Source organism: Parastagonospora nodorum (assembly GCF_000146915.1).
Source record: "Parastagonospora nodorum SN15 chromosome Unknown scaffold_37, whole genome shotgun sequence".
Taxonomy (NCBI): domain Eukaryota; kingdom Fungi; phylum Ascomycota; class Dothideomycetes; order Pleosporales; family Phaeosphaeriaceae; genus Parastagonospora; species Parastagonospora nodorum.
The window spans coordinates 62608-79119 of NW_001884585.1; the positions used below are offsets into that span (position 1 = coordinate 62608).

General features: G+C 53.3%; 8 protein-coding genes across 8 annotated transcripts; 3 read left to right on the forward strand and 5 right to left on the reverse strand.

The window, feature by feature from the left end:
* Positions 1–351: 351 nt before the first annotated feature.
* SNOG_15292 (hypothetical protein) lies at positions 352–2595 on the reverse strand (the record flags this gene model as incomplete). The annotated part of the gene is made up of 5 exons (XM_001805394.1): positions 352–1392; positions 1442–1822; positions 1871–2000; positions 2103–2272; positions 2374–2595. The coding sequence occupies 5 exons, from the start codon at positions 2593–2595 to the stop codon at positions 352–354; spliced, it is 1944 nt and encodes a 647-aa protein (XP_001805446.1).
* Positions 2596–3459: 864 nt separating this feature from the next.
* On the forward strand, positions 3460–3670 carry SNOG_15293 (hypothetical protein; the record flags this gene model as incomplete). Its single annotated transcript, XM_001805395.1, has 2 exons — positions 3460–3484; positions 3597–3670. The coding sequence occupies 2 exons, from the start codon at positions 3460–3462 to the stop codon at positions 3668–3670; spliced, it is 99 nt and encodes a 32-aa protein (XP_001805447.1).
* A 1464-nt stretch (positions 3671–5134) lies between these two features.
* On the forward strand, positions 5135–6626 carry SNOG_15294 (hypothetical protein; the record flags this gene model as incomplete). The annotated part of the gene is made up of 6 exons (XM_001805396.1): positions 5135–5261; positions 5322–5489; positions 5537–5652; positions 5706–5986; positions 6042–6399; positions 6474–6626. 6 exons carry the CDS (start codon positions 5135–5137, stop codon positions 6624–6626), a joined length of 1203 nt encoding a protein of 400 aa, XP_001805448.1.
* Positions 6627–7005: 379 nt separating this feature from the next.
* Positions 7006–8577, reverse strand: SNOG_15295 (hypothetical protein; the record flags this gene model as incomplete). Its single annotated transcript, XM_001805397.1, has 2 exons — positions 7006–8270; positions 8406–8577. The coding sequence occupies 2 exons, from the start codon at positions 8575–8577 to the stop codon at positions 7006–7008; spliced, it is 1437 nt and encodes a 478-aa protein (XP_001805449.1).
* Positions 8578–10205: 1628 nt separating this feature from the next.
* Positions 10206–11923, reverse strand: SNOG_15296 (hypothetical protein). Its single transcript, XM_001805398.1, is given in 3 exon segments — positions 10206–11274; positions 11291–11740; positions 11790–11923. The coding sequence occupies 2 exon segments, from the start codon at positions 11619–11621 to the stop codon at positions 10271–10273; spliced, it is 1335 nt and encodes a 444-aa protein (XP_001805450.1). The 5' UTR covers positions 11622–11740; positions 11790–11923; the 3' UTR covers positions 10206–10270.
* A 328-nt stretch (positions 11924–12251) lies between these two features.
* On the reverse strand, positions 12252–12719 carry SNOG_15297 (hypothetical protein; the record flags this gene model as incomplete). The annotated part of the gene is made up of 2 exons (XM_001805399.1): positions 12252–12364; positions 12689–12719. The coding sequence occupies 2 exons, from the start codon at positions 12717–12719 to the stop codon at positions 12252–12254; spliced, it is 144 nt and encodes a 47-aa protein (XP_001805451.1).
* An 805-nt stretch (positions 12720–13524) lies between these two features.
* SNOG_15298 (hypothetical protein) lies at positions 13525–14241 on the forward strand (the record flags this gene model as incomplete). The annotated part of the gene is made up of 1 exon (XM_001805400.1): positions 13525–14241. The coding sequence occupies one exon, from the start codon at positions 13525–13527 to the stop codon at positions 14239–14241; it is 717 nt and encodes a 238-aa protein (XP_001805452.1).
* Positions 14242–14927: 686 nt separating this feature from the next.
* On the reverse strand, positions 14928–15695 carry SNOG_15299 (hypothetical protein; the record flags this gene model as incomplete). Its single annotated transcript, XM_001805401.1, has 3 exons — positions 14928–15184; positions 15224–15357; positions 15514–15695. The coding sequence occupies 3 exons, from the start codon at positions 15693–15695 to the stop codon at positions 14928–14930; spliced, it is 573 nt and encodes a 190-aa protein (XP_001805453.1).
* Positions 15696–16512: the final 817 nt, after the last annotated feature.

A 16512-nucleotide genomic window follows, 5' to 3' on the forward strand; every position in this document is an offset into this window, starting at 1 on the left:
CATCTTGTAAAAGCATGGAATGAGGCGTTTGGGTGATTTAGCATGCATGTATGAACAGCAGCAATGTATAAGATGATCTTTTTTGCTTGGGAATTATATCATTGAGCCTCTCATGTGAGATTGGTCTTCATGAGGCATGCATGCAAACACTATTCTTCCTCCGTTTCCAGCATCATCTTGCTATCCTACTCCACACCCATCACTTCAACATAACGCCCATGGGTATCCATTTCCCTTCTCACTCTATGCCAATCAACAGTGTAGAAAAGTAAAAATTATAATGCATGCGTTGGTAGCTCTGTACGACACACATCACTTCGAGACGCGGCCGTCTATTATCATATAGCAATTCTACTGCCAGTTCGCCGCAGGCGTGGGGGAAGGTAGCGTCGGCTGCTGTTGTGGTTTCTCTACGAAGGGTGCAGGCTGGCCAGTGGGATATTGAACTGGCTGCTGCTGTTGCGGTGCGGGAAACATGCCCTCGAGCTTGGGAAGCACAGCGGCCTGGGGAACGGGTGCGGTCGGAGGCTGGGGTGGTAAGGCCGGGGTGTCGTTGGGGACATGAGTAGCAGCAACGGGCTGCTCGAGACCATCCGCGGCGACGGGTGGCGGTGGCGGTGCGGGTTGAATGGATGGTTCCATTGGAGCGGGTGGCTGTTGCTCTGGCTGCTGAGGTGCTACAGGATCTGTGATTGCAGTACCGTCAGGATGTGATCCGTTCGAGATAATTCCGTTCGTTCGTTCTGCATCTGGTGCGACCTCCTTGGATGTCGTGGTGCCGTTTGAGGGGATGGAAGAGCCCTTGCCATAGCGCAGAGTGACGACGAGTGACTGAGGTTCTTCCTCATCGTCGGAAGAGTCATCAGCCTGATCATCCTCGTCGTCGTCAAGCTCCATCTGCTCAGGCTCATCTTCGTCCTCATCTCCACCGTCCCAGGACGTAGCGTCTTCTTCGTCATCCGACTCGAGCGTGTGCTTGAGAGGTCGTCCATTCGTGGTGCCGCGCGGGGCATTTCGCGTAGCTCGGCCATGTGCGTGAGGTTGATGTGGTTCTTCGGACGCATCTGATCGTACATAGTCTCCTGTGGCCGGCGATGCGCGGTCTGAGACTTGGCCGCTGAGCAGCGTCTCACCATAAAGACCGGTGGCGCGAGACCGCACCTGGCGACCACTTGCGGTGACGGTGGGACCAGATGGAACAGCAGGTGTTTCCCGTCCTGACGTGCGTGTAGAGCGTCGTGCACCAAGATTATCCGAGTCGAAGTCTTCCTCGTCAGAGAATGTGTATCGGAGGCGTTTGCCGCGAGTACGCCCTTCGTAGAGCGAGAAGCCAGGGTCGGGACGGGTGAAGGTAGCATTGCGGTTGAGGCGGTACTCGCGACGCTTGCGCTTCTACATGGTTGTTAGCGAGGCACTGTGGTCATGTAATCATTATACTCACCACTTCGGAAGCCTCGAAGCGAGGAATGGCGTTGATCATCCGCTCGCTGAGGGCCTTGGCCTCCTTGCGACCATCCTCCTCCTCCAGCTTGGTAGCGACAACGCGCAGCTCATCAATGTCACCGGCAACACTGAACCACTTGACCTTCTTTGTCTTGTGAGGGTCCGTCTCGCGATACACCCGGAAGTGTGTGTCATTTTGTCCTTCGACCAGCCAGTACCGTCGCTTGTCACCATCGAGACCCCACGGCTGCACTGATAGAGGAATGTTTGTGTCTAACCTATCCTTGGTCGTCCGGGACTTGTAGGCATTGGCGATCATGGTCTTGACCTGTTCGTTTTGGTTGAGACTCCATAGCGAGAGGGTGTGGAGGAGCGTGATCTGCAACATGATTAGCTAGTAGCAGCAGCAAAGCCATCTGTTACTCACGCGCTCCAGCGCCGTCATGCCCAGAAAGTTGCGACCACCACTGATGGGGTTGGCGCCGTTCCATGCTCGTGGCCACTGTGACTTCTGCGTTTGGATGCTTTCCTCGAGAGCGCGGCCATAGTGACCCTTCCTGTAGCACACAACCAATGTTAGCCGTCTGTTGAACCAGGCTTCTCTGCGTGTATGCGACTAGGTTGCAGATATGATACGAGGATAACGGGGCGGTACTGACTCTACAGGCTTCTTGCGATTGAGGACGAGACCGAGCAGGGCACAGAGCAGACCCTCAACATCTGCTGACGGCGGGCCCTCTGCAACGCCCAGCTCGATGTCCTGGGGTCCCAGGTGCGGCGCACCACGGGGAAAGGCTTCGTTGAATCGTGATCGGAACATTACAATGAACTGTGGCATCGAAATGTTAGCGGAGGTCTGACGTAGGAGGTGACCGCGTAAAGCTATGGTTCACGTCGCGATGAGACGCGACTGACGCGTCTACTACGTACAGCAATGTCGGGATTGTCTTCTGGAACATATACATGCTCGGGCGAGGGTTCGCGCTTCTTGCGCGGTGGAGATGGCGAGCGGTCCTTTTGTTTGAAGAATGTCAAGATATTACCCTGCTTCTTCTTCTGAGGTGTTGCCTTGGTGCCATTTTTTGACGCTTCAACAGGCATTTCGTCGTCAGTCGATGGCGGCGACGATAGTGAGGAGTCTGAGTCGACCATGGTTGCGGGGGTTGTTGTTGGTGGTGTTCGCGGTTGATGCTGCGGAGGTGGACGTGGACGAGGGAGCAACGACGAAGTACGGGTAAGCTAATCTTTCTGTCGCTAGCACCGCGATCGACTGTTTAGACCCCTGCTGCTTGGGCTTTCAATGGACATGAGTTTGTATTCACAGCATTTGTTTCGATCAATCTAGGATGCGCTGATAGCTTTAGGTCAACGAGGAGAACAACTTGATCGCGTAAGAGGTGCATTGAAGCCATCATTTGATCTATGCTATCAGAACTATTGTTCTTGAAGTTCTGTTACTATCAGATATAGCAGCGACCCCGCTGCATAGTTTTAATGTTCACAAACATCCCCTAGCAGCTTGATTGCCAGCCGTACATAGGTACAATGCCTTTTCAGGCGCGACAGGCGAGCGTGATGCAGTTGGAAAATCACCGCCTAAGGACTTGGAAGCGTTGATGTTCAAGATGCTTTGGGGTCTGCGAGCATAAGTCTATCCTAGCCGACAATCAACGGGCTCTTCTCTTCGACCCGCGAGATACTGTAGGGGCATAGAGGCGTGTAGCGGTGTCAATGAACCTAGAGATACATCCCGTACATCGATTTGAAGTCTGGGTTCGGTCTTTCAACAGCATGCGTGCTGGAAGCTATGCGACATGATGGAAACGAGAGCCCGCAGCACCGCCGAAACAAGGGGGATCTGGTCTGCCGGTCCGCAGCTGACAATGCGCAGCCGACTGGACCCCTTCGCAGGCGTTTTGGAGGGTTGACAGCCCCAGCAAGCTCTTCTCCAAGCAGGCCCCAACTCTTGCAGTGCTGTTGCATAGTATTTCATGATGCCTCTTGACTGCGAGCGACATGGCAAAGCCAAACGGCGGAGCGGGTATGTCGGGAATGTTTTGAGATGGTTGTGCTGACGATGTCGCGGTCTTCCTCTGCGCGCAGCATTGCTCGGTTCTAGCGATGCTTTGTGCGGGCACTTGAGCCTATGTTAGGCTGCGAAAGCGCGCAGCACCCAGCTCCCACAACAGCGGGTGCGCAGATTGCCCACAACACCTTGTCCTCATAGCTTGATGCAGTACAGCATCGAAGAGGCAGAGATGGAGAGTGAAATGAAATAGACATAGCTATCGGAGAAGACCTGAATGTAAAATAATGACTCCACTTGGTGAAATCATACAGACCATATAGATACGCGTGGAGTGAAGGGAGATATTATCGCGGTCAGATAGGAGGCCGTCTACGTGTCGCGCAGTTTGGTCTTCCGTCAGGTTTCGAGGTTGATGTTCTCCAACTGTCCCGAGGTCACGTGGTGCAGCGCGCCACCATATGAGGGGCAAATTGGTGCCTTTTCTGTACCGAGTACTGATCGCAAAGCTACAGTCATAGCAGGAAAGCTTCAAGGTGACTTATACACCTCTCAATCTGTGGTTGGACTGTTGAATCCACCCAGGCACGTATGATGCTTCCTTTTTCCCTGACTGTGCTTGGATCTCAGACCGAGCTCTCATGAACTGTTGCGGTGCCTGTTCGGTGTAGCTGTTCGCTGGGGGACCTGGTACTCCAAATGTAAGTTTATAGATCCTTGGTCAGTATACTTTGCGAAATGAGGCTTATGTGCACGGCTTGTTCTGGAGAAGCTCTTTGCACTGCCAACAGACTTGTGCTCTGCCTGTGTGCTTGTGAAGACGAGCATAACGATACCTCGACCCCTCCAGCGCCTCACACCAAGGCCGAGGCTGCAGAGACCGTCGGCTTGGCCTCTCAACATATGGAGGACGGAGTAAGTCGCCTTTTCGATCATGCACGTTCAGAGGCCTGGCCAAAGCTAGAGATTGTGCATCTGACCCAGTGCGCCTGGTGCTGCATCTCGGTCCACAAGTGCGGGCAATGGCTGCAAGGCCGAAAGCTAGTGTGCGTCGCGGATGCACAGAAGGTGGAAGGGAGCTTCTGAGTGAAACCCAGGACGCAAGGTGCCAGGGGTGTGCGATAGGGCAGAGTGCAGGCGATGACGCTGTATGGGTCGAGCAGGGCGCGTGAATTGACGCGCAAAGATGACGGAAGTTGCCAAAGATAGAGCAGTGGGGAGCGGGTCGATAGTGTCTAGGATGGCAAATGGCGGGTGAAACGGGCCCTTTGAGGGTGGAGAGCGAATCGAGCCCAGAAGGTGTCAAAAAGGCGTCGATCAACGCTCGGCTAGGATTGGCCCAGTGCCTCAGGGTCGCGCTATGGCATGAGGGTACAATTGACACGCGTTTCCCCAGGAGATGGACTGCTGCTGTGACTGCACCTGCTTGCGACACCTCCCTCGACACTGTAACAGCTGTTCTCATTCACTCCCTTTTCACCACGTCATTCGTTGCTGCTGCTGGTGTGGTGCTCGTGCTGGAATCCTCCCGCCGCTGCTGCCCATTTTATCCATCGCTCCTGCATGACCCTGTACTATCGATAATAAATCCCAGCCGCCTCCCAAGCCACCACTCGTTATCACAACCCCCACCTGGCTGGCAACTTTCCTTCACCACACGCAATCATGAACATCAACAAGAAATTCGACCGCTTGAAGCAATGGACCAACGAGAAAATGGGCGCCGAGGCCCGCACTGGCCTGTCCGACGAGTTCAAGGCGCTGGAGTTGGAGATGAATCTGCGCCATGAAGGTATGGATGCGCCGTTGCACCGTTGCACAGCTTCGCAGGGTGAATGCTAACTGCCCACAGGTATGGACAAGATGCAAAAGTCCATGGCGGTGTACGTCAAGTCGCTGTCAAAGCGTGCAGAGGGCGACGACAAGGAGAAGCAGCTCCCTGGAGGCCACTTGGGCTCAACCATGGTCACCCACGGCGAGGACTTTGAGCCCGACTCCGAGTTTGGCAACTGCCTATCATGTGCGTACATTGTGCCTTCGCGTGCCTGCGATGCTAATAGACCCTAGCTCTCGGTCGCGCCAACGAGCGACTGGCACGAGTCCAGGAGACTTATGTCGCCAGCGCCACTACGTCATGGCTGGAGGGTCTTGAACGCTCCCTGATTCAGATGAAGGAGTACCAGGTACGTCTCACATCAATTAATGCAATTGATGACAGCAGCTGACCGGCACCCAGGCTGCCCGCAAGAAGCTCGAGACGCGCCGCCTGGCCTACGATACCTCGCTCGCCAAGATGCAGAAGACCAAGAAAGAGGACTTCCGCATGGAGGAGGAGCTGCGCGCACAAAAGGCCAAATACGAAGAGACCAGCGAAGACGTCTTCCGAAGAATGCAGGACATCAAGGAGTCTGAAGTCGAAATGGTTCAGGACTTGACCTCCTTCCTCGAGGCCGAGCTGAGCTACTACGATCGCTGCCGTGAGGTTCTCCTGAACGTCAAGCGTGAATGGCCTGTCAGGTGAGACTCATCAATTCGAGACATTGGTCACAGCAAATGCTGACACGTAATCTAGATCAACCGCACAAGCCACCCGCCCCGCACGATCGCGCTCCGTCAATACTGCCCACGGCTACGCTGACCGCTTCAACCCGGTAGAGGAAGAGCCCGAGCCCGAAGCCCCGCGCCTTGTTATTCCAAAGCTGTCTTCTCGCAACCGCTCCCCAACGGAGAACTCGTCGCCAGGGGGTTATGCGCTGCGCCCCTCGATGAGCCGAACATCAACCTATGACAGCACCACGAACGGTCGCGACGACTCTCCCGCTCGCCGTCTGACACGCGTGCCCACCGATTCGTCAGTCATTTCGAGTCGAAACAATCTCCGCCCCGTTCGCCAAACGAATGCATTCGCCGATGAGTACGAAGACGACTATGCGAGCTCCAACGGCCATAGACGCGACCCGCGCGACCGCTCGCCTCCTAGCCCGGATCGATCTTCCGTGGGCAGCGGCAGTGTGATGTCGCGAGCCGCGAGCTGGAGCGCAGCGGATTCTCTCGGATCGACCGGGAAGAAAGCACCACCACCACCTCCCCCGTCGCGCGCGAAGAAGCCCCCGCCACCTCCGCCTCCAATGAAGCGAAGTGCGTTGAGTGCCTCTGAACTAGCACGATATTAATGACGAATTCTTATCTGCTTGTTTCGTTGGCTGACTCACTGTGTTCTAGGGAACACGGTAGTGTCGAACAAGTTTGGCACGTGGTGAAGGCATCTGTATAAGAGCGGCTGCTGTGCGGTCCATGCACATTGGCGTTTGCGGTGTATGTTCGATGCGTGGTAGTTTGCTGTAGTGTGGCGTTCCGCGGCGTTCTGTGGATGATTCACATCGAGCTGGTTCGAATCAGGACTTGGGGAAATATCTGAAGCTCAAAAATGAATATCAACTGTTGCATTTAATCTATAAGCGCGAAATCACACATGTGACCCATGGAATCAGATTCATCGAAAAGACCTGTCCCAAGAATTCGTGTCCGACTAATTTTCATACTTGGGCTGCGTAGGGAAATTCCAACTCTCCTGCATCACAACCGTTAGCACTTATCCCAAGGCTCAAGAGAAGGCATTTACTCACCCACTGCTGCAACCCTCCATTCGGACTCGTCTGTTGCCCAAACCCATCCGCCCCCTGCGCCCCATCCACCGGCACAAAAATCGCGCCCGGATCCTGCTGTCCTTGCATGCCCCCCGCGCCCGCTCCCCCAAAGAACTCGAAATCATCCCCCTGCCCCGCGCCATTCATGCTCCCCAGCAAACTATCAAAATCAACATTGATATCCGCGAGATTCGCGGGCGCGTTGCGCTGGACCTGGCTATGCAACTGGTGCTGTGCGCCGAAATTCGAATTCTGCGGGGAGGTGAGCGAGTAGGGCTGGAAGGTCGGGTGTTGAGACGGCGTGGGGCGCTTCTTGTTGAAGCCCTTCATCACGTAGAAGGCCTCGAGGTTCTCTTTGACCTGGCCGAGTAGGTCGCGGCAGCGCTCGCGCACGCCGACGCCGTAGCAGTGCCCGAAGATGTGGTCGATGATGGTGGCCATGCGTTCTTTGCGCGGGAGGTCGGGCGTGCGGTAGAGTTCGGTGAGGAGCAGTAGGACGGCGTGGTATTGCTGGTAGGTGGTGGAGTACCATGCCCATGCACTCAGGCTTGGGAGCGTGTCGAGCGTGGCGCCGATTTCCAAGGTGGTCAACGCGGCGGTGAGAAGTAGGTCGCGCAGGCGGTTCTCAGAGTCGGAACGTGGGGAGAGAGAGGTTTGCGGGAGGTGCCGGTAGAGGAGCATGGAGTCGCAGCGAGACATGAGGAGGGTGGCGACGAGGCCGGCATAGCGCTGGATAGGGATGGAGGCGTCGAGGTATTGGAGGTATTTTGTTTGGATGAGGCGTTTTCGGGCTTCGACACGGGCACGGAGGTCGTGGAGTGTGAGGGTCTTGCGATCGATTTCGATTCTGCCGCGGAAGATGAGGCGGTGGATTTCGTTGCATTCGTAGCGGATGAGACTCAATGTTACATCTGTCCAGCCGTTCTTGTCGCGCGGGACTTGCTGCCAACTGGGCGTGCCGAACTCAAATGCATCGTCGTCCACATTGAGAGGAAGGGCGATGTCGAAGTCGTCAGCGCGTATAGATGGATGAGGACCTTGTGCTTCGGCAGTCTTGAAATCTAGGAAGCAGATTTGGTACCAGAGGAGAGAGCGCACGTGACGTTGAAGGGGTGTGAGACTGTTGGCAGACGTGTGAGGAAGGCGGTGGATTCCTATGCATTGAGCGAGGCGGACGAGAGCCCCAACTACGACAGAAGTGGCGCGTGATATCTGGGCGCGGCAGAGTGGAATCTAAAAATATAAGCTCCTAGGTCAACATGCGTAGGGAAATCTATTTTGAAAATTACCAAGTAGATCGTTAATGCTTGAAGCGTCCTGATATTCGACGTCTTGGCCCAGTTGGCACGCAACAATGCTCTTTCGGTGGCTTTCTGAAGTCTCAAAAATAGGTCCTCTTTCGTAATGCCAAACTGGGACTTTGCCTGTAGTGGTGACACCGATGCAGCAGCCGCCATGCATACCGCAAGTATCAACGCAGTACAAGAATTTTGATTCGGACTGCCAATTTCAACATTGAGCCAGAACCGATCGAAAAGCCGCTTAAAGGAGGGAATGTGCAACACATGTGCTAGAGGGCTGACAGCTTCGTTATAGCGCTGAAAGAGCGCTTCTGCTTCAACTTTAGTCGGCAGTTGTGGCGGGCCCGCATCATTGCTCTGATGTAAGGACAACGATCCACCGAGCAGGAGATTCAGCGAAGGTGCCAGGGATGGCATCTGTTCCGCTGATAGAAGCCCGCTCGATTGCGACGCTCGCTGACCAGCAACAGACGAAGACGAACTAGGCCTCTCAGACAAAAGCTTGCCCAACTACACGCAGCATTTCAGCTTTTGATCGAGGGAACCAATTGCAAACCAATTTCAGGGCGGACCATACCTCTTCAGCATACTGGGGACGGAAGAAGCCGGTCACGTTCTCGCAGATGATCATCCGCCCGATTCTGATCGTGAGATCCGTCGCGATCTGGTCCTCGTCGTCATTTTCGTCCTCGTACACGTCGTCCTGGGTTTCCTCGGGTTCAGCAGGTAGTCGCTCCCACGCATCCCCATCGGCTTCCACATCTTGCTGGTACGCCTCCCACTCGTAGTCTCTTGGCGGCGTTCCAGGCGTCGTCGTATCAACAGAGTTCGAATTCTCATACTTGTCCGTCAAGCTTGCTGAGCTCTGCGTGCGCACCGGCAGATTCTTAGTCCAATCAGGGATAGTAACCCCGGTACCACTTTTGCTCGCCGCGCGCTCTCTCTGCTCCCTCTCTTTCTTGCGTGCAGCGCTCTCCGGGACGGTAATGAAAATGCACTCTCTTCCGAATGCGGTGCAATTCTGGCCTGGTCAAGTTTGATGCCCTCATCAGCCCCCAGAACCCAATCGCGAGGTATTTTCACATTACTTACTACGCACGAATCAGCAAACACACTCAAATATGCGGGAGAATCAATCACCAAGGATGTGTCTTGCTGCACCTCGACTTCCTCGTGCGACACTCGACGCAAGAATTAATAGGCCGTGGATTCCGTCTGCGAACCACTCGAGACTGCAGCACCTGTTGTCCTGGTTCTGGCATTGCTCATTTTCGCGCCATTTGTCGACGTCTGGTGAGGTTGTGGCTGAGTGCTCGGTCGGTCGTGCGATGGGTGGAGCAGGCACTCCGGTTGGAACGTTGGGACCCTTGCCTTTATGTGGCCGATCTGCTCGTCGGACATGGCCACGTGATGAGAGCCTCAGCCCTGACGGCTGGACTTGGCTGCTTCCCGGTTAGCCGCTGCAGATTATGTTCGTCGCGCGCCTATCAGCGTCATGCAGGTACAAGTCCCGATTTCGCAGTGGAGTAGGCTATGCAGCGTAGAGAGTGGTCGTTGAGGGCCTCGCCAATGGATCGAGTTCAACGGCTAGGTCATCTCGGAGCAACAAGAACTCATTATGTGGGTAGCTCAATGTAAAACACGTCTGAAAATATTACATGCAACATACTGAACTCGTATGTATGGCTGACATCTCACAGCATACTCACTGGCCACACGCGGATCATCCCACTTCGGCCCCCGCCTAGCGCCAAAATCAGAATGCGCGTCGCTTGCACCGATGAACTCAAGTTCCTTCAAAGTCGGTAAGATTGTCGCTAAGATTAACAAAACAATACTGTGACATGCCCTCATCACCGTCCAACCTCTCTCCTCAAGCGAGCCGCAGCTGAAGCGGGAGGTGGCTCAGGCCATGAGTCTACCGCGTCTTCCACCTCCTCCAAGAACGAAGTGCTATTGTGCACCGTGGTACCGCCGAGCACGACTCGGATGCCTGGCGAACTTGCATTGACCTGCGCAACCATTTTTGCCTCCTCGTATGTTGATCCTCCAACCATGAAAACGATAATATCCTGGGGCTTGTCCTTTGTGGATCCGCCGCCTTCAACAAAAGGATACAATTGTTGGCTCAGCCGTCCCTTGATCATGTCTTGCAACGTGGCTTCCAGGCGCGGTGAATGCTGTGTATAGACGTTTTCGACACCCTTCAGACCCTTTAGTCGATCGCGTGCGCCGCCGAAGAAAGAGCCAGGCTGGAACAAGTCTGGCACACCTCCTGCTGCTGTGATCGTTTGTAATGAGTCGTGGTATGCCAAAAGCTTCGTGATAAGGTTAATGCGATTACGCGAGAGTCCACCTGCGACAGCAAGCAAGTCGAGAAGCATGGCAGTGGAGTTTGAGGAAGTTTTTGAGTATCGCAAGGCGTAGATTGCAACCAGCCTCAGCTTGTTATTAGCTGGGACCTTTGGGTCTTGGATAACTCTCTGTAATGACTTGACATCGTTGGAGTGGTTATCTGTGCATGCCAGACTTTGCTCAAGCTCACTGATGTCAAGCAGGGTTTCTTGGCCAACCCGTCTGCTCAGCTCGCCAACAAGCGTGACGTGCTTCGTTACATTGCCGGAAAGCTTGCGGAACTCGGGGAAATCTTCGATGAAGCGCTTCATGTCGGCTATCGAGTCCAGCTTTTGTGTGCCCTGCTGTTTTGACGCGAATTGTTCCACATATTCTTTGGCATTTTGACCGAGATCACCAAAGTTGAGGTACATGTTCTTCTTGAAAAATGGGTCTTGATCTTGCGAGAGGACGATTTCTTTGAGCTCGGGTCGGATACTCAGGCACGTCGCGCAGGTCGACTCTGCCATTTGTGATACCCAGCAGCTCGTGCACCATTGCCTGGTATGTCCACTGTGTCAACAGGGGTGTGACAGGGTCGTCTCTTCGGTCCACGATCAATAGAATCGGCGGCGTGTCCGTCTTCCGGAAGTCGAAAAGCTGGTCTTCCTGAGTCATATGGTACCGCACCTCAGTTGCCAACTTCTTCACTAGCAAGCTGTTCTTCTGATACCGTATCAAAGGCTTCTTCTTCAGCGCAAGGAGTAGTGCCATGACGGCTTCTGTTGATCTGTGCAATGAGTCCTGGTTCCAGGCATCTGGACTCGTGCTCCATATCCGGTGGTTTGGGTAGCTGAGGTTGAGCGACATGAGGTCGGGGTTAATGACGAGGAAATCGGCGAAGTACTCATGGATTGCGCGCACGACTTCATGGTCATCTGCTTCCGCTAGCCTTTCGAGGGAGGACTTTTTGATGATGTTGCTGAAGTCTTGTATTGGTCAGCTTTCACACCCGGTACACGTAACGTCTCTACGCACAGATGTTGTATTCGCCATATTTGGGGTCCCTGAGCTCCTCGATCTAAGCTCTGTATAGACTCGGGTGAAGGTCGGACGAAGCATAGACACCGAAGATGGCGCATTTTCTCTCGCTTTGCATTGTCCAGTCGGCTGCATGTCGTTAGTCATGCGTGGCGTAGTGGTTGTGTAGTGCGCACTCGGTGAGGTAGACTTCATGGCTGAGCAGCGCGGATTGTGTAGTTGCCGTCGACACTATCGAGACCTAGTCGTAGTCAGCATATGCAGACCATCCAATCGAAGGAGGAGACAAACCCACAGTCTCATTGTCGAGTAAGAGTATCTTCATCTTCGCCGCCGTGGTGCCTGTTGCGGCGCTGTCTCCAGCCGACACCATCTTGGTGATGTAGCCGGAGACGGCCTGCACGATGTCCATGGCCGACTAATTGATTTATGACAAGGGAGTAAGCTTTGGTGTGTCGTTCACTGGGATAGCTCGCGGTGTTGTTGCAGACCCATGTCGACGCGGTTGACGTATGTTGAAGCTCTCGTGGGGCTCCGCCTCGCGCTTGCCAGCCCGGGCTCAGGGTCCACAGCTAGCGCGTCAAGCATGCCAAGCAGTCCTTCACCGCAGGTCTACTTCCTCAACGACATACGGAGTTTTTTTAAGGGCTTCAGGCGGCAACACGACGAATGAACGTCAATGAACGTCGGCGGGTTCCTGCAACCACACGCACGTACATACCCTATTTTACTGCTGCCTAGTCTGCCTAAAATTAGTCTGAACTTTGCCGCTACAATGCATATCGGTCTTTTCCCGATATATACTTGATCCGCATTGAGTGTTCTCCTATGACTTGCCAGTATATTCCTTCCTCGTAAATTGATTCTATGCGCTCACAGGAAGATGTCGTACTTACTCAAAGTTCCTGTTGAAATACAAGTCTGCATAGCGGAGGCATGTTCCACCGCTGACCTTAAGCAGCTGTGTGAGACCTGTCAACTGTTGAGGGAAAGAATTGTAAGTTGCCAGTATCTGGGGCTCATTCTATACACGGCTCACGGCTCACGTCTCGGTCCCAGCTGCCCGAACTATACCGTACCATTGACCTCAGTTCTCATAACGTTGATGAGGTCTGTGAGCCTTGGGGCAGGGATGCTGGCGAGGTCAACGTTCTTCCTACGTTTTCAGAGCGTTACTGGAGATACTTTGACAAGGAAGCTTTCTGGAGACAGAAGAAGTTTGTCGAAACAATGCAGCGCAAGCCCATGTACGCCCGACATGTGCGTAGGCTTCGCTGGACTGTCCTTGATACGACTCGTTGCTATTGGGGTAAGCCGGAAAAGCCTGACTCTGGTAACAAGACCGATGAGGAGCATGACGATGCGCCACTCTATGTGCCCGAAGATGGTACTCAGATCCTGCGCCCATTCTTCGACTCATCCTAATGTAGCTGCAGAACCGCTGTGGAATATCTTTCAAAGTTTTACCAATATCACGCACGTAGACTTCTGCTGGGTCAGGTAGGTGCCATATAATTCGTCCATAGTGTGAGCGCTCACTTCTAAACATAGAGCCTGGCGAGAGGTAACTCTACCAGGATACCTATTTCCTTCTGCCACGTCAATTCGCCTAAGTGGCTGTATGAGCCGCGAGCTCGCCGCCTGCATATTGCGGCCGCAGCTACCAAATGACTCCAATATAACACACCTCGAGCTCAATGGCATCTCACAGTGGGCGGAGGCAACCCCGCCTATGCCTACAATTGCTCATCTGCGCGACCGCCAGGCATATATCAAGGATCACTACCATGACCACAAGCCCGTCCGTAATTCTAGGCAGATGATAGACGCCCTTGATCCCCTCATTAGCCACTGTCCACACCTGATCTCGCTCCGCATCGCCATACTGGGTCCGTGCGAGGAGCAGGGGCCAGATTCGCGCGAAGAGCGCCTGTATCAATCCTGTGCGCGCTTCATTAGCTCAGTGCGAAAGACGCTTCGCAAACTCGACTTTGAGCAAGGCTACAGCTTCAATGAACAAGTCCAATGGGACCGTCCCTCGACCGAGCGAAAGAAGATATTCCCGCGCCCAATGGATCGCATATTCGCGCGCTTCATTCTCCCGGTCCTCATGGATGCGCCATGGCCTCACATGGAGAAGATGGTAATCAGAGGCGTGGGAGAATCCACTCGCGAATACACCGAAGAATATCCTATGCCAGCGGATACTGAAGATGTTGAGTACACGGATTTTGGCGGGTGTTATCAAGAAGACAGAGGAATTCGGACACAGTTTTGGGCCTTTGATGTCACAGTCAAGTCTTTTCCTTCTGCTGCGCAAATGCAGTTGGATCTGCAGGCTCTTATACCACAAGCGGTCGTTGTGGTTGAGGAGGACGGTGAACAGGACTTTGAATCGTTTCTTGAGGATAGCTATGGTATCGACAATGATTCGGATTTGAGGGCTTGAAGATGGTCCAGGGTCGACGCAATCGTCTTCTTCACACTTTATGCCAGGCGATGTTTAAGCCTTCTATCACCCAGATAGAATCGAACGGATGACTGACCATACCCGAGGTATGAGCAGCACTACAAATCCGGTGCCTTCGAGATTAGTGCCACCCTATCGACTTTCCCGATGCATTGCTCTCTATTCAGTGATATACGAAATTAGTCAATGAGAAAGAATGAATGTTTATCTAGGCTTTGGTCGCTAGCAAATAAGGCTTCATACATAGCGAACATATCCAGGTCCGTATTGCGCCGAAAACTCTGCTCGATGCTTCCCATCCATCCGGACTGCCAGTCTCATGGCGTATTGTCGCTAGATATAACACGATCAGTAGCCTGACATTCCAGTTTTGGTTTCCCTCGTTGGGCGTTTTTTGTTATCTGCCTTGTCTCAATTAAAGTATGGACACAAAATTGTTTGGAAGCTTCATTACATTTACATTTTCAGTGTCAGAGCTTGCAGAAAGAGTGACAGTAGAACCAGTGTTATCATTTCTATGTCTCGAGACGACGTCGTGGTATGCGCAAGGAAATCTATCTCAGAGGACTTGCGCCCAATTCCTGCTTGGATACACCCTACTCCAATGTCGACCAAATCCAGGGTCAAAGAAAAACACTACGAAACGACAAGCTAGGATGCAGAAACTAGCTCAGATACTTCAGATTTGGATTCTGCCAGGGTGTAGAGACGTATAATGTCGATAAGAAGCCAAAGACAAAGAATGCCCGGTTGACGACTCCGAGGTTGTCCAGGCTTAAAGTTGCCAAGAACACATCGTCACTCCCACGACTTTCTTCTTCGGTTTTGAAGTTGGTCTCGGTCTCTTGGTCGACGAAAAGTGAGACCTGATTTTTACCCTTTGGCAGCTTCAATTCTTTGTAATCATTCGGCTCTGTCAAAGCTGATTAGCGTAGCCTTCACTGCAAAGCAACTATCTTACCTCTATCTACATCTCCTTTCCTTCGGATGCGTACGTCGCCACTATCCGCATTATACACAATGACACGATCCCAACTTCTGGTCTTCTGGAGCTTCTTCGGATGCTGGTGTCTGGCTGGGCTTGGAGTGCCCGCGCTAGCGACGTCGTTTTGATATGATGCTTGCATATGGCACGGTTCTGCGGAGTACCAATCAAGAGTAAGTTGATTTGGTGGAAAGATTGAATGAACAGCGATAGTCGACGTCGAATGATGCACTCGGTGTAGTAGGGCCGAATCAGGTTCCGCTTACCGTGATGCTATGTAATGGCCTGTTGAATGATGGATACAGCGATCGAGAAGGACCACCTGGGCAGTATTCATACTCAATTGGGGCTCTTCATCATGGCTCCAGCCGCAGGTATGCTTGACCCCTGCCGTTATCCTCACCCAAGGAATATCAAGTGATCCTCCACGGGGCGCAAATTCACCCATGTCAGGGCGCAAAGGGCAAAGGAGGAACATAATCGTTGGTCCTTGATGATGTTCATTTGTAAAGGGTGGGGGCGAAGCACAGCAATCTCGCCTGCAGGAAAGGCGGAACTCGCCTTTCTCGACTTGTGGTTAACGCCACTTATGCGCAGTCATTCCGAAATTCGTATGTCGTTTATTTCCACAAGCGACTTCATTCGATGTGCTGCGGTTCGCTAAACTTTGGAACAGTCGAAGATTCCACAAGGCTGAGTCAACCTTGCCTTCGGTGTGGAGGCGAATCCTCGCTCCAGATTCAAGCCCAATCTGCATCGATCAGCTGAGGTCAAAATTGTAGCTAATAATGAAGGACTTCTCGACAGATTTTGGGAATTGTGACATTTCAGCTCCCGCCCCAGGCTGCAGCACGGCTGAGTGGGCTACAGGTGTGACTACTCATCGCCCCCGCCCCTTTCAGACTCGGCCCGCACAGAACGAACAGGTGGTCCGTCCGACCATTCTTTTCGATATTCCTCGCTTACTCCAGGCGGTGCATCACTGGACGACGCAGTCTTCTTAGTCCATTTTTGTACGCCCGAACCTAGATCCTTCCCGTCAGACCGATCACGAGCCATGGGTTCTTTACTCCTTCGACTTAGCCTCCCAATATGGCGGAAGTCGACCTGCCTGGCTGGATGATGTAATCTGGTCCATACTCAGCGTCAGCCGCCACTCATTGTCGCCTATGCATGAACAAATTTTGAGGCTCTGTAGCATAGCCAGCATAGCTTGAGTACACCAGGCTGTGCATAGAGCCCATATTCAAGCAGTATAAGGCATA